At 39.3% G+C, this 22,440-nt stretch overlaps 1 protein-coding gene across 1 annotated transcript; it reads right to left on the reverse strand.

Annotated features, from left to right (window-relative positions):
- Positions 1–3,434: 3,434 nt before the first annotated feature.
- synj2bp (synaptojanin 2 binding protein) lies at positions 3,435–18,822 on the reverse strand. The gene is made up of 4 exons (XM_072569199.1): positions 18,653–18,822; positions 11,985–12,121; positions 9,779–9,874; positions 3,435–7,701 (listed from the first exon to the last, which is right to left on the reverse strand). The coding sequence occupies exons 1-4, from the start codon at positions 18,711–18,713 to the stop codon at positions 7,585–7,587; spliced, it is 411 nt and encodes a 136-aa protein (XP_072425300.1). The 5' UTR covers positions 18,714–18,822; the 3' UTR covers positions 3,435–7,584.
- Between the last annotated feature and the right edge of the window lie 3,618 nt (positions 18,823–22,440).

Raw genomic sequence — 22,440 nt, forward strand, 5'->3', positions numbered from 1 at the left:
TACAAAAAATTAACCCACATCTGTGAAACAACTATAAATAATTATGCTTCACATTATGTTCATTAGACAATTTCATATCCACATCCCCACTTTCATCTAACAGGTTTCAATTTTGCTGACATGTCTGTATCAAACGACTTTTAAAAATCCAAATAGGCACATCAATTGCACTACCATCAGAAACCCTCTTCTCACTACATCTAAGATTTGTGTGTCTAACATGACTCGACTCTAACAAGCCATGACTATCATTTATTAACTAACTGGCTGGGGTTATTGAGTTCATCTTCTGCTTTCTGAGAAGGGGCATAAATATTTGCAATACTCCAGTGCTCTGGGACCACTTCTCTATAAATGGAGAATTGGATTATTATGGCTATTGTTATTTCCATCTTTACCACTGGGGGAACAGTTAGGGAACCAAATGTCTAATGAGAAGGAGGAATTGAAGGACGTCAATATTAGGGAGAAAATAGTGCTGGGGAAAGTAATGGAGTTAAAGGCTGACATGTCAGCAAGGCCTGGTAGTCTGCATCCCAGAGTACTAAAGAAAGATGCCCTGGAAATATCGATGCATTGGTGGTCAACTAACAAAATTCATTAGACTGTGGAGCAGTTTGTATTGATTGGACTGTGGCAAATGTAACCTCATCATTTAAAAAGGGAGAGAGGAAAAAAAAGAATTACAGACCAGTTAAATGATGGGATATAGGGCAGATTGAGAATTGGTTGACTGAGAGGAAACAAAATAAATAAAAATACATGGTCTTTCTCCAGCTTGCAGGTAGAGGGTTAGCTCAAGGATCAGTGTTTGGGCTCAGCTATTTAAGATTCACTTAAATGGCCTGGTTGAAGGAACCAATGCAACATTCAACAATTTGCTGATGACAAAGATTGAGACATGAGAACGATGTGAGGAGGCTTCAAGTGATGTAGACAAATTCAGTGAGTGGTCAACACATGGCAGATTATTCACAATGTGGCAAAGTGTGAAGTCATATACTTATGAAAATCAGAATGGAGTATTGTTTAATATTAGAAAGTGTGAATGTAAAAAGAGTTCTGGGTGTCCTTGTGTACTACTTTAGAAAAGTAGACAGTCCAGTGCAGCAAGCAATTAAATCAAATGGTATATTGGCCTCCTTACAAGGGGATTTGAGTTCAGAAACAGGATTTTCTTACTGTAGGTATACAGGGCGTGGGTGAGACCACACATATAATATGTGCACTTTTGATCTCCCTACCCAAGGATGGATGAATTTGCTAGAGAGTGAAAGGAACAGATATTCACTGGATAGACACCACAATGGCAGGACAGTCCTGAGATTTGCTCAACTAAAATATAGAAGGATAAGAGAGGACAAAATTAAAATACATAAAATTCTCACAAGGCTGGACAAATTACATACAGAGAGAATGTTTTTGCTGGTTGTTGAGCCTAGAATCAGAGTCGAATTCGCAGTGGACCTATGGAATTCTCTACCACGAAAATCTTTGGAAGCCAAGTCACCAAATATATTCAAAAAAGAGATTAATTCATTTTAAGATAAAGATATCAAGGGGTATGGGGAGAAAGTGGGAACATGGCAGTGAGCCATGATCATACTGAAATGATAGAAGACAAATGGGTTAAATAATCTCGTTACTGTGTTTAGGAGAGAATTTCTATTGAGTGCTGCCAATGTCTATCCTCTTTCTCTAATTGTATCCTGTGTAATTTCTCTACTACTTTAACTACAGTAATGGCAGCAGCCTCTTTATAAGGAAAATACAAAATACTTAGTCAATACCTCAGCTATGTTCATAGCTGCACATCGTTTTTACTTTGATCTGTGATTATCGCCACCCAACTTTCGACTCCTGTTTTGCAATTTACATAGCGATAAGATATTTTAGGACTTCCTTTTATGTACTTATACTCTATTTGCCTCTTAACTCCTTTCCTCAACTCATCTTCCTACTCTATTATTTGCCTGATGTTAATTGTTAGCGTCCCTTTCTGTCTTACTTGCCTGTCTTTAGTCACCCAAATCAAACTTTGTATGCTCTGTTTCTCCTTTCTAAGGATACTCCTAGCCTATACCTAAAATATCTCCGAACATTAATTATCTGAAAGCACAGGCAAATTGTGGAAACTTCAGCTTTCAAAAGTGATTAGGTAGAAGTCAAGACAAAGTGAAAATAGCCAAATTAGTCAATAATGAGCAACAGATAGACAGAACCTGTAATTTTTCACTGTACAGACTTTCCTATACATTTTTAAAATAATCACTTTCTGTAATCCTTGCCAGGATGTAGATTATTCTTTTGCCAACTGAGATTCACTGGTCAACTTTACTACATCAGGCATAAAAGTACATTTATCTCTTTCCTATTTCATTGGTTTTCCACAGCTCTCCTTGAAACAACACATTCAAACCTTAAAAATTCAACATATGAATTTGAGATTTTAGTGCATATTGCTTCAGCCATCTGATTGGTGCTCATTTTCCACCCACAGCACCACACTATCTTTTAGTGCAATAGGACAAAGCGATGCTTATCTAAATGCAGACAGATGGTGGTAATATGGGAGGATACTTGTTAATCTCAAATAATTTAACTAACCTTCTCCAAACAACATTTGAATTTTAGTACACAAAATCAAAGTTGATTCACTCTGAGGTACTGATTTCTTAAACTATTTAATATTTAATTTCTCTAATTTTATGCATTTACAAATTGACAGGTACGCTTATCTCCCTTATCAAGAAACAAATTATCAGGATACCTTTTGAACAGACCCAAAAAACTCTTAATTGCTGTTTCGATGCTGCAACAAATTGGAAAGGCGTTGGGATTACCTGACAGGGTAACCGTTTAGTGTGGTAAAACATAACATAATGTTACAAACCTACTTCAATCTCTCTCTGTCTCTACTCTTCTCTCCTTTTGCAGGAATACTTTCAGCAGGCCAAAGCATCAAGCATACGTTAAAACCCTTTCGGTGGCACCGAAGAAAAGTGCAGCAAAACCTTTTCTAAGCAGGATACACTTGCAATATCAGAAAAGATGGTTGATACAAAGGAACTGCGAGTGCTTTAACGAAAAAAGTCAGAGGTATTTGGTGTGTGAAAATATGGAATCACAATATTTTAACATAAAACAATTCTTTTGCCTCGGTTTTGTATCTCAGGCAAATGCTTACATTCATGGTGTTCTCCAGCTCATACACTTGTTGTAAGCATTCTATAATCCAGAACATAGCTTAATATGGAAGTGACATGGTCTGAAGCATTCTGGGCAGGAGATATTATCATATAGTTAGTGTTTCTAATTAAACATCTGTGTCATTACAAAAATATTGGGGGGTTGTATGCAATTTCCACCAGTTTGAAAAATTGTAACAGACGATAGTATAATTCACTTCAAATGAGTAAATAAATTAAGATTCGTTTGAAAAAAAAGTCAATATTTAACAAGTAGCTTTATGAATAGCATTACAATAAGTTCTTTTTCAGACATTTCCTGTACAGGAATCGTATATAAATAAATTTGAATGTGGACATTTATTTTACAGCAGTCACAATTTTCACCAAGCAACTACTTAAACTGTAGTGACAGATTAGACCTTCATAACATGCTCATTAACATTAGCTTAGTCATAAAAGACTATTTTTTGAATCATTATACAGTTTTTAAAGTTATTTAGCAGCATTTCAGGCCAACCAAGTTACTATGTAAAAATCAAACTCTAGGATGGAAATGACCATTGATTGCACACCCATTAAAATGGTCAATTCTGGCAGTTTATTTTTATCTTCAAAGAAAAAGTTATTATATTGAAACAGATATTAAAACATCATTAAACAGAAAATTCTTCATTACTAAAAGGCTGAGGCACTTGGGACTTTTCTCATTGGAGAAAAGAAGGTTTAGGGGAGATTTGATAGAGGTGTACAAGATGATTAGGGGTTTAGATAGGGTTGACAGTGAGAACCTTTTTCCGCATATGGAGTCAGCTGTTACTAGGGGACACAGCTTTAAATTAAGGGGAGGTTGGTATAGGACAGATGTTAGGGGTAGATTTTTTACTCAGCGGGTTGTGAGTTCATGGAATGCCCTGCCAGTAGCAGTGGTGGACTCTCCCTCTTTATGGTCATTTAAGCGGGCATTGGACAAGCATATGGAGGTTATTGGGCTAGTGTAGGTTAGGTAGGCTTCAGTCGGCGAAACATCGAGGGCTGAAGGGCCTGTACTGCGCTGTATTTTTCTATGTTCTATGTTCTATGTAAAAGGACACATGTGGCATTTGTCCAACTGTAGGCACTGGGTCGAGGAAAACAGTTTCAGCACAGTTGATGTGTACAGATACAGCAACGGTAGCTTGAAAGAAACATCTACATTTGAGATAAAGTTATCAATAATTTGGTGCACCAAATAAAGATTTTCATACCAATGTATAGCCTATATTGGCACAATATTGGAAGGTACAGTGGTGAAACATAAATTGCCATTTATGTGGCATTTACTAATCCCTTGAGTTCACACAAATTGAGGATTAAATTGGTGATGAAACACCTCTGTTAAATGACATTTACATGAAAATTATTGTAAGTTTTAAATATTTTTAGCAGATCTATTATGGATTTTGTGAGGTATATTAGTTTAATAGCAGAATTATACATTTATTTTCCAAATTCAGTTATCGATTTAGTGTGTGCAACTGAAACATTATTTTTATCCTTAGAACAATTCTTGAAAGCCAATTCTTAAGGACCTTACAGGGTTACAAACAAGCTTTATGATAAAATGAAAATAACAGAATCTTGGATAATAAAAAGGATCAAGAACAAACAAAGCTAATACCAATTATGAGGGATGTACTGCTACTATAATGTTTAGTGTCCCATGTTTACTGAGCATAAATGTCTATAAACCTATATAGTACATATATATCCCCGCCTAAGCATTCATTGTTGGCAAATTATTAAATAGCAAAAGATTCCATACAGAAGCAGGGAATAGTTCAGCTAGATGGTAAGACATTTTAATTAGGTCAAGGTTTAGAATTTAACGATAGGCTCCAAATGTTCATAATAGCTAATACAGAGGGTCACTTACAAATATATGAAATGCTAATTTGAATTTATAATCAGATTTCTGCAGATGGGACCCTATTCACTGCCAAGATACACTTTATATTGAAGTACTCCTTTACTTAAGAGACGTATGAGCAGCATATTCTAACCCTATCACAAGATGTGTAGGGTGTAACTTGAAAATGTTTCTGCATGAGCCCTTGTCACTACTACAGATGAAGTTCTTTAAGAATTCCAGTGGAAATTAAGACATATTTTCTTTAAATTTAAGAAGCAAAACTTTGCTATTTGATTTGCTATTCAAACCACATGAATTGAGTAGAGACGTGGAGATAACTTGAATTTTCTCCTGTAACCCAAAGCAATATACATTCTATTGGTCTAATATATACAATCCCACAAATCTCTGTAGGTGGTGTGGTACTAACATGTCAACCAAATTTGGGTTAAAGCATAAAGCATAAAAGCACAACCCCAATTATGTATTTGGTACAATATTTGCTTTTTTAAAAAAAACACAAAAATAGATTTGTTATAAAGCAGGCTTCAAATGAAAACACACACAAAAGAAATTAGATTGAAGGCTTGTGAGCACCTTACGTGAATGTACGCTGGCAAAGTATTGATATGTCGGCATACTAATGCCGGTGACCTTATCAACAAGAGGCAACGGTTAAATCAGTTTTGCCTATTTTCAGACATGCCTGCTCGAGGGGATTAGTGCTCAAACAAAGCAAAGCACATTATCTATTTTATTCCCTTTCAGGATTGTTGAATCGCCAAAAGGAAAGGGAAAAAAGAATGTATACCTCTGCTGAGACTGTTTGTCAGTTACCTGCCACAAAGTAGCCATTTGTTTTTCGCAAATACACATCTACTTTAATCAATGATTAGTGCACTGCCAATGCTAGCATTTAAGTATTAAAATGACTGAGAAAGAAAAGACAGAGAAAGCACATGTCATTTTTGTGGGCTACAGGCAGTCTGAACAGGGGTCACATAATTGTCGGTGACACCTGCAGACAAAGGACAGATATTATTGTTCAGCAGTTACGCAGTTTATTAAAAAAAAACTGATAGCATTTGGCAAATAAAGTCATTCCATTATTCAATTAGTTGGCAACAAGTCTCACAGTTTCTTCCAACTGGAACAGTAGGTCAGTGAGCCCCAAAGACCTATCCACAATTTTCACCATTGCTTGGTGATCAGCCGGCTGAAGTGGTGTGACTCAAGCAGGGTCAGCAATTGTATTAGCCTACGGCAACATTTGACAAGTAGTATATCCAGCAGCCAAAGGACCTGCACCAGAGTAATCATCTGAAGCACTACATATATAATTCACTGCCAGCGGATAAACATTTATATGCTGAAAGTGACACAGAGTTTTAAAGTTATGGAATGCTCATGTTTATATGCAGAACTAGTTTCTTAGGGATTTGTCCAACACTTGTACTTAAGAACACTGTGAAGGAAGCCTACTAGGGCAACAAGACATCTAAATTGTAATATAATATAGAAAGGATAAAAAACTTTTATACGAAAATTAACCAAGTTAAAAGTATCCCATTCCATAAAAGATCACATTAAAACTTGCCAATTAGGTGACACTTATAGTACCCAAAATTACAAAAAAATATTTGATTTTAATACAAAGGCTGTAGTGAAAATTAAGAATGACAGAAAACAAAACAAGTAACAGAGCATACTATAAACTCTCATACTGGCATCTGTCAACAGTTGAGTTTATGTTTTCATGTGCTTTGTCTAAAAAAGCAGAGTTAAAAAATTACAAAGGTATCTTTGATTGTACACTGTTGTAATGACTATGAAAATTTGCTAAGTGAAATACTATACCATTATTTTTTCCATACTTATTGTATGTTTTAAAATAGTTCAATCACATTTTGAGAAATGAGATTTCATCCGAACAAAATATTGCAGGTATTACATTTGCCAACAGATTTCTCAACTGTTTGTGGACAGTACTTACAAAAGCAGCTGTTGATAGACATTAACAGTCTGAATGGTGATTATTAATCTGGATTCTAAACACTATCCACTCCAGTGTATAAGAGATCACACATGCAGTTTGTTGAATTTTCTAAAAATTTAACTTAATTTTTCCAAGTCATATAACTGTGAAATCATTACTCGATTGATTACTCCTGCAGAATCTTCCAAGTGTCTTTACAAAAATTTCAAGGACATAGGTTACACTGTCATTCATGTTTATGTCTTAAAATTTATGGTAGATGTTTAATTGTCTGTTACAAAAATAAATTACATCCAGGAGATAAAAGGAAGTAGTTGCAAGGTAATAAACTGGCAACTTATTATCTGTGGTCTATAAATGACTCAGCCATTCTGTACGCATTCCCTTTACAATCCTATAATAGTTAACAAATGTCAAAGTTAACATCTGGCTAGCCACTCAACCAGCAGCAAACATTGGGAATTAAACATTATTGCTCTACAGGAAAAGACATCAGTTTTTTTTCATTTTTATAACCTATGACGATATTTCATGTATACAACCATTGCCAACACTGATATACCCAGCGCTGTCAGTACTAGTGATGAGAAACCAGAGATGTGGATTTGGTTATTCTTGGATTTTATCTGAAAGAAAACATTAAATAAATTACTGGATTGGAATTAAACATCAAAATATCTAAACTGCACTTTGAAGTGTTCAAAATACTATCCATATTTCCGAGACTTCAGTTTTATCACCATTTTGGGTGCTAACATACTGATTATTTCCCATTAGCTTCTGAACTCTCAGCAATCTGTAACAATGAAAACACTGTCCTGTACCATTCATCTTAAAAAGTTGGTTTCAAAAATACTTGTGTTTTTTTCTAAAAAAAACAAAGGCCAAGGTAAGCTTTAATTGACCTTCAATACATTTTCACTGACCACTTGTGAGGTTGTTTATTGTTTTTTCTGTTGCCCAGGCCACATTTGAGCTATTTGGTTGATAAACAGATTTTGCCAGTGGATCTGGATTATCCACTGGGAGTAAATCTAATGCAACTCTTTTGCTTTCATCTGCTTGTTTGTTTCCACTTGGTTGCTACAAAATTTCTAATGACATTATAGCAGAAACTCACCATCAGCCACACTTGTTATTTAGGAATTTAGGAAGGTAGAAGTAATTTTTCTCACCTAATGTATTTACAGTGGCATTGTTAAATATCTGAACTGGGAAAAAAAAAGACCAGCTAGCAAGAACAGCGGCTCATTGGTTAGCACTGCTGCCTCACAGCACCGAGGACATGGGTTCGACTCCCACCTCAGAATTTTATCAATCTGAGCTGTGAATACACACAACTGAGCATCCACAGTTGTGTAGAATAAGGAGTGCAAGATTTCACAGGGCCTCAAGCAATAAAATTTCTCTTGATCACATGCCTAAAGGGACACCCATTACTCAGATCACAGAATCCTAGAATCCCTACAGTGTGGAAACAGGCCATTTGGCCCAACAAGTCCACACCAACCCTCCGAAAAGCATCCCACCCAGGCCCATTTCCCTAACTAATGCACCTAACCTACGCATTCCTGAACACTCTGGGCAATTTAGCATGGCCAATTCACCCAACCTGCACATCTTTGGATTGTGGGAGGAAACCGGAGCACCTGGAGTAAACCAACGCAAACACAGGGAGAATGTGCAAACTCCACACAGACAGTCGCCCAAGGCTGGAATCAAACTCAAATCCTTGGCACTGTGAGGCAGCAGTGCTAACCACTGAGCCACCGATATGACCCTTCATTCTGCATTCTCTACCAAGGTGTCTCAGAATATTACTGTGTGCCATAACATGAGTTTAGAAGAATGAGTTTATGTTGGAGACATTGTGGGTGAACTGCCTTTCTTCTGCACTGTAACCATTGTGATTCTATGATACCGATCTCAATGGCACTTTCCAAGAACTTACATTTCATGGAATCCCTACAGTGTGGAATCAGGCCATTTGGCCCACTGAGTCCATACTGACCCTGCAAACAGCATCCTACCCAGGCCACTACCCCATCCCTGTAACTCTGCATTTTCCTTGGCTAATCCACCTTGACTACACATCGCTGGACACTACGTGCAATTTTAGTAGCCAATCCATCTAACCCTCTCATCTTTGGACAGTGGGAGAAGACTTGAGCACCCAGAGAAAGCCTATGCAGGCCTGGGGAGAATGCGCAAACTCCACATAGACAATGGAGCCAAAGTTCCACCGGCAGCAATGAGATCATTATCAGAGATAATGTGTCTTAGTGATGTTGGTTAAGGGATAAATATTTAACAGGAGAAATGTCCTCACTTTCACTTGAGGTGCAATGGGATCTTTATATCACAGTCAATTTAGTATCACATTTGAAAGAGGGCACATACGGCTGTCTATCAGTGTTCAGTGACTGAGCGGGAACTTGTGTCTGTGGTCCTCTGACTCAATAGGCATGAGTACTATCACTATACCAGGGTGGACAGCAAAGGGCCATTCAATAACTCGTGTGTCATTACGTATAGTATTTCTTTAGACAACTGGTACTTAAGATAGAGGATTCAAAACAATATCAACACACCTAAAAGGATTGCCAAAAAAAATTAAATGCCACTGGTTTCTTGCAAGAAGTAGAATCAAGAAACTCCTGATGGAATCAGAGAGTAGATATTGGGCCAACATACATACTTTACCTTTTTTAAGACTAGTAGTGTCACCTCGTCACCAGCATTTCGAAATATTTCCACTGCTTCCTGATGAGTCAAGTTGCAGAGCTCTCGCCCATTGATCTAATTGACAGAGGAAGTTTATTTTAAAAGGATACTGGTTTATACAAAGTTGTGATGGTGGAAAATATGTCTAATACAGCACAGCAAACTGCATAATCTTAAAGTCAAAAGATTACTTATCTTCTATTGGAACACTTACTGGAGCCATTCCATCATTCCCACAGGGAAACCAACTTCAATTGTGTATTTACAAAGGAGGTAGATCAGTAACATTTAATTTGGTATTCTGCTATAAAGGTGTTCCTAAGTTCAATTTAGTCAATGATGAGTCCCTATGGGTACAGAATCATTCCCACTTCTGAATGCTATCCAGTGAAACATATGATGAGTGCTGCTTTAAAGAACATCACAATCAAAACATCAACCAATATTTAAAATCATCAATTGAACACAGTGACAAAGGTCAGTATTATTGGCAAAGAACCCTCCCCCAAGCTACAAACAAATAATCACAATGTGGTAACAGCACAGGGCACCATATAGTCCACTGTGCTCAGCCAAGTGTCTGTAAAAGAATCTTAATTAGTCTTACTCATCTGCAGTTTGCCTTTAGGACTGCAGTTTCTCTCATTTCAGGTGCATGTCCAATTCCTGCCTGAAAGCCCCCATTATGTCTGCCTTCAACATACTCTCTGATTGTGCATTTCAAAACTTAACCACTCACTGCATAAAAATGTTTTCTTCATTTTGCTGTTGGCCCTTTTCGAATTCAGTTTATAGCGATGCTTTCTGGTTCTTCAGCCCTTCAGCAAAGGGAGTTGTTTATGTCTATTCTGCCTAGATCATTTATGATTTTGAACACTTCTTTCATATCTCCTTTCAATCTTTTCTTTAGAAACAACAACCTTAACTTGTGTAAGATAATCATGTAGCTCGAATTCCTTATCATTGAAACTAATCCTTTACAGTTTTTCTGCATCCTCTCTGAATTCTAAATATCCTTTTTAACACCCACTGCCCTGAATCAGACAATTTTCTAGTTATGCCAGAACCTGAGTTTTAACTTCTCTTATAACTTCTTTGCTTTCATTTCGAAAGCCAAGAATCTAATTGCTCTTTTAAACCATTTTCTAAACTACCTTAAGTGATGTGTGCACTTATGCTCCTGGATTGCTCTGTTCCTGCACTCCTTTCAAAATTGTATCCTTTATCTTATCTTGCATCTCCTTGCTTTACCTACCAAAATGTACGACTTCAATCTTATTTGAATAAAGTTTCATGTGCTACGCGCCTACATTCCATTTCATGTCTATCAATACTCTTCAGAGCTCACAATACTTCCTAGTTGTATGTCATCTACAACTTTTACAATTATGCCCTGTACACCCAAATCTCATCAATATACATCAAGAAATCAGTGGCCCTAGTACAAATCCCATTGTTTGTCCAAACAAACAATCAAACAAACCAGTCCAAACAAAAATTGATCATTACTCAATTTCATGTCACGTTGCCAATTTTCATATCCATGCTACCACTCTCCTTTTTATTCCACTGGCTACAATTTTGCTCCGAAGTTAATTCAGCAAGCACCTTTTGAAGCCCATACAGTGTACACACTGGAAAGTAAAAAAATGGCCATCATAAAGTCAAATCGCCCAGCAGCACAAGCTGCAACTAGTGGACCTACTCACGAAAGAGCAAAATCCACAGAATTCTAACCCAACATCTGTCACCAACTTCAGTATATAAAAGGAGCTGTGACAGTGCAGAATTGTGAAATTGAAAAATGACAATGGAGACATTCCATCTTTAAGTATCCTTCCAAAAATACAGCTGTATCATTCCATGATTCATGGCAGATAATTCATGTTTCTGTTTCATTTCACTTCTTTAACTGAAAGGCACCACCACAAATCTCTTCTCTCTTATTGCAAGACTTCTGAGTTAGTTAGTACATCAGGTAAAACAGATTACATAGGGGTGAGGAGCAGGATTTTTGAATTTACACCAAATAGAATATTGGATGAGTCAGCCTTTATAGACCTCGTCCATGAAACTAACAGCAAGAAAGTAAAAGGTGGGAGTGTAAAGACCAGCTGATCTAATATGACACACTTTAAACCACTCCTCAACAAAGAGCTCAAAATAAACACATTGGATGCCTTACTGCTAAGATTTGGTCTTGCTCCTTTAAACGTCCATCAAGAGCTGCAGGTCCATCTTCTTTAATTTTGGTAACATAGATTGCAGAATCATTACAAAAGTGCCGGTGGTCAGTTCCTCCGATAATATTGAATCCCAACCCTATATAAGAAATAAAGGACACAGACAAACCTGGTCACAAAGTGGGATAAAGCTTGTTCAAACATCTGCCAATGACTATTAAACTACAAATTCCTCAAATAAATTGAATATTTGCAATAAACTCCATTTCTTCAACAAAACATTCACCCAACGATAGCGCTTTGAGCAACTTTAAACAGTGCATATGTATTTAGAGATGGGTTAGATCAATTCCAGAGTTTGATGAACAAATAAAGGTCTTATTGGAAATAATGAGCAATAATGCAATATCCCACTTCTGATTTTTAATCAAAATGGAGCAGTTTTCATGCTCTGCATTTATTGAGAATAATGCTGAACCTGAAAAACTGTAAAGTGCCTCAGTGGAAGTGAGATGTTGTTACTCCAGCTTGCTGTTTCACAGCAACACTGGAGCAGGCTAGGATTAAAATGGTGGCATGAGAGTTCAACAGTCTGTTTGAAATAGCAAGCAACTAGATTAGATTGCTGGATTCATTGTTATAGACAGAGCGGAGGTGTTCCACAAAGCAGTCACTCAGTCTGTGTTTGATCTTGCCAGTATGAAGGAAACTGTACCGTGAGCATTGTTCAACATCCTGCTTCACCATTTAGCTAACAGCTTAGATTTCGCTGAGCTGAATGAACAGGGCAAATAACTTAAAATTAGATTAATTCTTGAGAAATAGTAACAAATATGAGGAAGTATAAATTAGCAGGTGAATTTAGTCTCAAATCAGGAAAAGAACAAGGATTAAAAATCGAATTTAAAGGAAAAAGACTTACATTTCCATAATTACTTTTCATAATCACAGGAAATCTCAAAGCCCTTTACAGCCAATTAAATACTTTTAAGTGCAGATATGATTGAAAAATGCAGAAAATATGGCAACCTATTGGCACACAGCAAGCTCACACAAACAGCAATGCAAAAATGCCCACAAATATTTGCGATGTGGACTGAGGTATAAGTACTGGGACAGGACATTGGGACAGGACATTGATCCCCTGATCTTCCTTAAAATATTATAGAATTTTTTACATTCACTTGAGGGCAGATAAAGCCTTAATGTAACATCACATCCAAAAGACTGAACCTCTGACAATGATGAAGCCTCCATACAGTCAGTTATAATTTTGAATGCTCAAGTCTGGAATGGGACATGTGTCACAGCTGAAAATAAATAAGCAAAAAATAAAGTCTTAAACATGTTACGTTAAAATTTCAAACAATTAAAACATGAAGGAATGAGACACCACACTTGTGTATTTAATCTTTAGTGCCGGGGTTGGTAGCACAAATTGACAATCATCACACCATTAAAGAGAGTAGTGTGTGCACAATGGAAAGACCCAACTTGACTGTCACTTTGATTTGCATCTACTATGCAATCACAGCAACTTCACAACATTCAAATATCAATGAAGCAGATAGCAAGATGTTTTTCGTTACAATAACAGCACATCAGCATAATTCAAACACAGCAACTTTTGGACTGTGGCATTTAATTGCACTGCAGCCTGCTAACTAAGGCGACTGCAACCATTTACACATTAATGGCCAGTGAAATAATTCCACAGAAGTCAGTATCCCATCACTTAGTCACCCTTTATTGACATGTGCATAGTACTTGACGCTTTGTCTGGCTTCTCCCAGAGTGACCAGAACCTCTGGCATTGCAGTTTATATATTTCAGCCAGGACTCCCTGATTAACCTAGGTTAACAGCCCTAGTCAGGAAACTCATTCTATGAACTACCTAGCTGACCTCATTACAATCACTACAGCCAGCACTGCTAACCTTATCACTAATTTAATAGGAAAATTGGAGCTAAAATGCATGGTAATTAGTACTCAATTGCCTATTTCAATTCATTTTAAAAATGTATGGACGTGCAAAGTGATTGCAAACTAAATATTGCACAAACATTAGGTTACATAAGTGAACGTGCATATCCAAAGAATATAGTGTTGAGCAGATTTCTTAATGGAAACCACAACTGCTGAACAAATGCAATTTCTCTAAATAACAGCAGCAGATAAGGCAAACTGCATTCTTTACAGATAGACATGGTTTTACATATTTGGTGTGCCCTTATTTTCACAGTGCTCATTGTGCGCATTGTAAAATATTTTCAACAATCTTGAAGAACCAACTGAAATCAATTCAACTGCAACAATACAAAGAATTGGTCCTGTGGTCCAACAGTCTGTTCTCTAAACACAGACTCTTCACAATCTAAATTGCCATTTTAATTCAAACAATTCACACACTCATTTACAGAAGTGTACTTTCAGCAAAACTCTGTAGTTTCGAATTTAATATTTCAACATCTCCCATGAACAATTTAACATCTGAATAGAATGAGATGCCACACAGTTTAAATTGCTCACTGCTGGGTTAGAGAGTTTGATCAGCACTGTGTAACAATTATCCTGTTATTGGAAAAGTACTTGCATTTGATTACAAAAGCTTAACTTTCTATGCCAAGTATAATATCCAATTAGTGTGTGAATCAAACAAGTTCTTAATATTGGCTGGAGAGATGGCTCTTGGACAAGAAAAACAGCAGAATGGCTTCAATCAACCAGTAATTTCTAGAGATTTACAACACAGCGCAGGTTGTATATTAATAATAGCCTGTCATTAACATACTGTTATGTGCCCAGCAAGATTCAGCCTCAGTCATACAGTCTGCCTTAAGGAAAACAGTTAAACTTCTTTAGCAAAATATAATTCATGGCATAACACCTGTTACCCTGCAAAACAATATATCATCTAAATACATACTTCTTCAATTCCTCTTAAATGTTTCAATTGAATCTGCCTTCACCACACTTCGAAGCAGTGCATCTCTAATCTGAACCATTCCATTTTTGTCAAAAGGTTTTCCTTTTACTTTTGCTTCTTTTGCACATCATTTTGAAATTGTGCCCTCTCATTTTTGATCCTTTTATAAGCAGGACCAGTTTCGCCCCAACTAGTCAATACAGGGTGATTTTGAAAACTTCTATAGATCTCCTCTTCGCTGCCTTCTCTGCAAAAAGAACAGTCCCAAACTCACTCATCTATCTTCATAACTGAAGTGTCTAACCCACACAACTATTCTTATATATCACTTCTGCACTCGCTCCAATACCTTGACGTTAACATTCTTAAAGTAACATGTGCCCTTTCCTCCTCAGTTTACCATGCTCCCAAACTTGTTATCTTCAACAAACTTTCAAATTGTCCTGTACACACCAAGAGATAAACCACAAACTTATGAGGATAAGAAAGGGCCCAATACTGACCTTTGGGAACTCCACTCAAACTTTTTCTCGAGTCTGAAAAATATCCATTGACCATTTCTATTTCTTACCATTAAGCCAATTTTCTATCCAGATTGTTATTGTCCTTTTTATTCTATGAGCTATAACTATTCTCAGATGTCTGCTGCATGGCACTGTATTGAACACTTGCTGGAAGTCCATGAAGACCGTATTATCCTCACTGACCTTTATGTTATTTATTCAAAATACTCCAGCAAGTTAGTCAATTTCCTCAATAACATTAATGCTGACTCTTCCTAGTCAACTCATGCTTTTTCCACATGACTGTTAATTCTATCCTGACTAATTGTTTGAGGAACCATCCCCATCACTGACATTAAGCTAACTAAGTCTGCGATTGTTGGGCTTATTTTTTCCCCATTTCTCACTATAAATCCTCTACATAAACTACACTGTGCAAGATGTAATTCCCAGCCCTGAATTTTCTGTAGCCATGTCTCAGTAATCCTTACATTGGCTTCCTTCTGATGCTGCAGCTCCTCTTTCACAATCACTGTGTAAATTGTGCTGGACATTTTAACTCTTTTAAAAGGGTTCTCACTTTTCAACATTAATATACAGTTCAACAACATGAATTGGGCAAAGATAATGCAGAACTCAATTCTGATGGGTTTTTGCATATTGATTCTCAATCTTCTGTGTATTTTGCAATTTTAGTGTTTTCCTATTGGTTCGTGTCTTTTCGTATTTTCCATTTTTGCTGCTGTGAGAATTCTTCAGCTATGAATATTAAGAGAACAGGTGCAGTAATAAGAATGTGAAAGGAAATTCTAAGAGACACATGGGGGAAGAAAAATGGAACAGGTAGATCAAAGCTCTCTAGGTTCTGGATTAGTGGTGCTGGAAGAGCACAGCAGTTCAGGCAGCATCCAAGCTCTTTGGATGCTGCCTGAACTGTTGTGCTCTTCCAGCACCACTAATCCAGAATCTGGTTTCCAGCATCTGCAGTCATTGTTTTTACCTCAAAGCTCTCTAGGCCTGTTGCCTGGTTATAGCAGACGAGGGTAAAGGACCCAGGAGGTGATCATGTGAGGGGTGATAGATGAGATCACAAGGGATTTTAAAAGAGTTAACAATTATAAAGGTGAAAAGAAGTGGAAACTTAGCAAGCTGCTGCAATTTTATTTCTACAAGTCAAGCCAGCTCTAACTGGATGGAAAACCTGGCATGCAAACACAAGGAAAATCCTGACATCCCCCATCTTTCAAAACAAATGCATAGGCAATCTTGGAAAATGGGGGTGTCAAGGTATGATTAAAGTGTTCATTTTAATTTACCATTAGGAATTCAACTGTGACCTATATCAAATGCTTCCAGAAGCAGTCTAGCTGTAAACCAAATGAGACAATGAGTTATCAACATCTGTTTGGGTTTCATTATGTAAATTAAAGTACTTGCTCAACGTTACATATTTCTGACTGTAATGATTCAGCTATTACTCTATCAGGGTAAAAATGGGTGCAAGAGTTCAGCTCAATTATCACAACTTGAATTATGCACTTGTTTTCTTTCAAAAGACCACTTCTTAAATAAATACACAAATAGTAATTAACATATGTATGACACATCCCTTGCAGAAACATAAACATCTTCTATACATTAACACAAAGCTTGACTGCTGGCTGGTGTTCCCATAATGTATGTGTACTGAACCTGACTTTATTCATTTAAGGATACCAGTTTATCACTGAACCAAACTATAAAGAAAGTAAGTATTTGCAAATTCAAAAGATGACACTGGAGCACCCAGAGGAAACCCATGCAGAGAATGTGCAAACTGCGGTCAGCACAGACAAGTAGGACCGAAGGGTCTGTTTCCGTGCTGCACATCTCTATGAGTCTATGCACACAGACAGTCACCTGGGGCTGGAATTGAACAAGCATCCCTGGCGCTGTAATGGCAGCAGAGTTAACCACTGAGCCACCGTGTGCCCATAGGATGGGCTATACATGCTGGCCTAGCCAGCGATGCCATCATCCTGTGATTGAGTGAATAAAATAAAATTCTCACCACCGCACCTAAATTTCTCCCTGTGCTTGGTCAGTTGATTAAATCAATTGTTTTCCAGCATTCATAGTGCTTTAATTCAACCAAACATTTTGCAAGCAAACAACTTATATTCACACATCACCTGTCAGTTAGTAGAACATCCCAAGGCATATCAAAGAAATGCCAATACAAATAAAAATTGATCGTGAAACTCAAAGAGATATTAACACAGGTGGGAGGTGGGTTTCATGGACCCACGTCATAAAAGAGACGTGCAATGGAATTGAGGCTTAGGAAGGGAATTCCAGAGCTTCAGTCTTTCACAGCTAAAGGCACAGCCATAGAGAGTTAACTGCTTTAAAATCGGGAAGGAATGAGAGACCAGAATTGGAGGAACATAGCTATCCCAGACAGTTGTAAGGTTGATGAAAAAAGGCAAGACTAGAGAGAGAGATCTTAAAGTATGATTGAGAATTTGAAAATTAAGACATTGCACAAGAAGGAATAACCTCAAGGAGGATGTGATTTGGTGAGGAAAGGAGTTAATGAACTGTTCAGACATGGCATGAGCTGCTGATGTCCAGGGAACAAAGTTCCAGATGGGTTTACATTAAGACAGAAGTGGGGCCCGGGTACGACATGGGGTAGGAGTCCCAACTGACAACAGAATTCACCACTCGACTCTCCTCCCCCCCCCTTACTCCACCCCTCACAAGTCTTCCCCTCCCTCCTACCTATACCACTCCCCATTTTCCACCACCCCCAAAATTCCCAATTTATTCCCCACCCCCCTCCCCAACCCCCAAGCTCCACCCCCTCCCCAACCCCCAAGCTCCACCCCCTCCCCAACCCCCAAGCTCCACCCCCTCCCCAACCCCCAACTCACCCCCAACCCCAACCCCCACCTCACCCCCACACTCCTCCCCCTTCCCCAAGCTCCACCCCACTCGACCACCACGCTCCACCCCGTCCTCACGCTCCACCTTCTCCCCCATGATCCGCTCCCGCGCTAAACTCCCAACCCCACCCACTTCGCTTCGCCTCGCCCCACCCCCTCCCCCACGCCCCACCTTCTCTGACGCTCCACCCTTAACCTCACGCTCCACTCCCTTCGCCTCGCACCACCCCCTCCCCCACAGTCCTCCGCCGCCCCCACGCTCCAATCTCCATCCCTCACTCTCTCCGATGTTCCTTACCCTAATTAAATGTACCTGAAGGGCCTCGCTTGAGGCGGATTTCCTGTGTGACGGTGACGTAAGAGGCGGGGTTCATGGTGCCGGACGCCAGGCCAGGCCCGGCCCGTGTCCTGGTCCGTTGCTCCAGGCGCCGCGAGCCCTCACGGCCTCAGTGATTCCGGAGGCCTTACCGCGCATGCGCGCCCTGGCCCGCTGGGTGGGGCCAGGCGCGTGCGGATTAACGCATGCGCACACTCGAAGCCCGGTGCAGGGTCAGTGTGGGATCATGTGACCAGATATCAGGGCAGAATATCATCTGTTGATCCATATTAACCTGATTCACAAAATATTCCATCGTTAACAAAGGACTGCAACAATGAACATTACAAGTGCAGCCCTCTGACCCAACATCTTTTTCTTGGCTTCCTCCTATCTGAGAAAAATAATCCATCTGCCAACTCATGAAAATCTACTAGCCACCCAGAAGGAAACACCGGTCAGAGAGTCATAGCATCAAATAACACGTGTTGGTCCAACTTGTTTTGTGTACCTCAAAACAGTGTTGCAGTACAATTAATCTGCTCACTTGTTTCGTTGTGTTTCCATTCCAATGGGCCAAATGGCCTGCTTCCACACTGTAGGGATTCCAAGGGAGAAAATGAGGACTCCAGATGCTGGAGATCAGAGTCGAGAATATGCCCAAAACGTGGATTCTCCTGCTCCTCGGATGCTGCCTGACCTGCTGTGCTTTTCCAGCACCACGCTCTCAACTGTAAGGATTCTATGGTCTGGTTGTTTGAACCCATCGCTAGCTCTAACTTATTTGCCACTCTGCCACGACCCGGTCAGCCGACTTATTCCCATCAAGTAAACAAAACTTGGAAATTAAGGATCCAATTTACTGAATATGAAACTCCCAGATCAGACCAGTACCATTATTTTCAGGTTTTACTGGTTTTGTAACTTTCATCTCAGAGCTCCACTTGGTGAACTTTCCTGAACAACATCTGACAGCAGACATTCTTTGGGAACGGAAAATGCAAGCAGTTATGAACAAATTCCTATTGACCAAGCCTCATTTGTCGACGTGCATGCTTTGACCACGGTGCCTGTTCAGTTGACCTCCATCCCTGGGCCAAATACAAAACTCAATTGTCATATTTACAGTTACACAAGCAGTGGTGTAAATTAGTTAGAAGTGTCTCTCCAAGGACTGAGTGACTGATTAGCAACTTACACTCAGCAATGAGGAGGCAATATGGATATTGTCATGACTACCAGACTTATCCGCTAGGCGGTCAAAGGCACTGTAGTTTGATATGTAGCTTGTGACAAACAGTAGTGACCCCAAAACAAATCCTTGCAGTACACTACTAGTAAGTGAACTCCAGAGTGAACATTTCCCATCAAGCACCACCCTCTGTCTTTGTACAGCCAGTCAATTTCTGATCCAAACCACTAAATCACCCTAAATCCCATGCCTCTGTATTTTCTGTAATAGCCTACCGTGGGGAACCTTATCAAACGCCTTACTGAAATCCATATACACCACATCAACTGCTTTACCCTCATCCACCTGTTTGGTCACCTTCTCAAAGAACTCAATAAGGTTTGTGACGCATGACTTGCCCTTCACAAAACCATGTTGACTATCCCTAATCAAATTATTCCTTTATAGATGATTATAAATCATAGCTCTTATAATCCTTTCAACACCTTACCCACAACTGAAGTAAGGCTCACTGGTCTATAATTTCCAGGGTTGTCTCTACTCTCCTTGTACAAGAGGACAACATTTGCTATCCTCCAGACATTTGGCACTATTCCTGTAGACCATGATGACATGAAGATCAAAGCCATGGGCTCTGCAATCTCCTCCCTAGATTCACAGAGAACTCTAGGATAAATCCCATCTAGACCAGGGGACTTATCTATTTTCACAATTTCCAGAATTGCTAACATCTCGTCCTTATGAACTTCAATCCCATCTAGTCTAATAGCCTGTATCTCAGTATTCTCCTTGTCAACATTGTCTTTTTCATGTGTGAGTACTGATAAATATTATTCATTTAGCATCTCCAATATCTCTTCAGACTCCATGTACAACTTCCCACTACTGTCCTTGACTGGCCCTAATCTTACTCTAGTCATTCTTTTATTCCTGATATATCTTTAGAAAGCTGTTGGGTTTTCCTTGATCCTACCAGCCAAACACTTCTCATGTCCCCTCCTGACTCTTCTTTGCTCTCTCTTGTCCTTCCTGGCTCACGTATGTCTCTCAAGTACCCTAGCTGAGCCTTCATGCTTCATCTTGACATAGGCCTTCTTCTTCCTCCTGACAAGAGATTCAACTTCTTTAGTAAACCACAGTTCTCTCACTCGACCACTTCCTCCATGCCTGACAGGTACATACTTAACAAGGATATGCAGTAGCTGTTCCTTGAACAAGCTCCACATTCCAATTATGCCCATCCCCTGCAGTCAATATTTGGAAAGTTAAAGTCATCCATAACGACTATCCTGTTACTTTTTCCCCTATCCAGAATCATGTTTGGAATCCTTTCCTCTACATCTCTGGAACTTTTCAGAGGCCTATGGAAAACTCCCAACAGCATGACCTCACCTTTCCTGTTTCTAACCTTAGCCCATAACTAACTCAGTAGATGAGTCCTCATCAAACTTCCTTTCTGCTACCATAATACTGTCCTTGACTAACGATGCCACACCTCCCCCTCTTTTCCCACCTTCCCTGATCTTACTGCAACTTCTAAATCCCAGAACCTGCAACAACCATTCCTGTCCCTTCTCTACCCATGTCTCAGAAATGGCCACAAAATCGAAGTCCCAGGTACCAACCCATGCTGCAAGTTCACCCACCTTATTCTGGATGCTCCTGGGGTTGAAGTAGACACACTTTAAACCATCTTTCTGCCTGCCGTTACCCTCCTGCAACCTTGAAACCTTATTCATGACCTCACTACCGTCAACCTTCTGTACACTGGAGCTATAATTCAGGTTCCCATCCACCTGCTGATTTAGTTTAAACCCTCCTGAAGAACATTAGCAAAGTTATTGGTACCTCTCTGGTTGAGGTGTAGACCATCCAGTTTGTAGAGTTCCCACCCACTCCAGAATGAGCCCCAATTATTCAGGTATCTGAATCCCTCCCTCCTACATCATCCCTGAAGCCATGAGGTCAACTGCTCTCTTCCTCACTCCTCGCCTCGATAGCATGCAGCACGGGTAACAAACCAGTCTGTTTGTTCTAGCTCTAAACTTCCACTCTGGCTCCATAAATTTCTGCCTTACATCCCCATCCCTTTGCCTACGTATTGTCGTTGGTGCCTATGTGGACCATGACTTGGGGGCTGCTTCCCCTCCCCTTAAGAATCCCAAAAACAAGATCCGAGACATCACAGACCGTAGCACCTGGGAGGCAACACACCAACCATAGCTCTCTCTCGTTCCCACAGAATCTCCTAGCTGTCCCCTAACTATGATGCCCCTAATGACTAATGCTCTAATCCTCTCCCCCATTCCCTTTCCACTCCCTGACTGTAAGCCATTCACCTTTTTCCTGTACCTGAGTTGTGACTACCTCCCTGTGACTCCTCTCAATTATCCCTCAGCCTCCAGAATGATCCGAAGTTCATCCATCTCCAGCTCCAGTCTCATAATACGGTTTCCGAGGAGCTAGTTGGGTGCACTTCCTGAAGATGAAGTCAGTGGGGACACTAGTGATGAGCCTCATCTCCAATATTCTATAGGAGGAACATTCAACTGCCCTATCATCTATTCCCATTGTTCTGAATTCCCAGACTATA

This window comes from Chiloscyllium punctatum, chromosome 4, assembly GCF_047496795.1.
Source record: "Chiloscyllium punctatum isolate Juve2018m chromosome 4, sChiPun1.3, whole genome shotgun sequence".
In the NCBI taxonomy this organism is placed as follows: domain Eukaryota; kingdom Metazoa; phylum Chordata; class Chondrichthyes; order Orectolobiformes; family Hemiscylliidae; genus Chiloscyllium; species Chiloscyllium punctatum.

What these genes read in the sequence shown, in the direction of transcription:
- synj2bp (XM_072569199.1), bottom strand. Translation starts at nt 18,713, where the DNA reads ATGAACCCCGCCTCTTACGTCACCGTCACACAGGAAATCCGCCTCAAG. An exon ending in CCTCAAGCGAGGCCCTTCAG is followed by an intron (nt 12,122 to 18,652) that starts GTACATTTAATT and finishes TTTCTTATATAG; the next exon opens with GGTTGGGATTCAATATTATC. An exon ending in CACTACTAGTCTTAAAAAAG is followed by an intron (nt 7,702 to 9,778) that starts GTAAAGTATGTA and finishes GTTTTCTTTCAG; the next exon opens with ATAAAATCCAAGAATAACCA.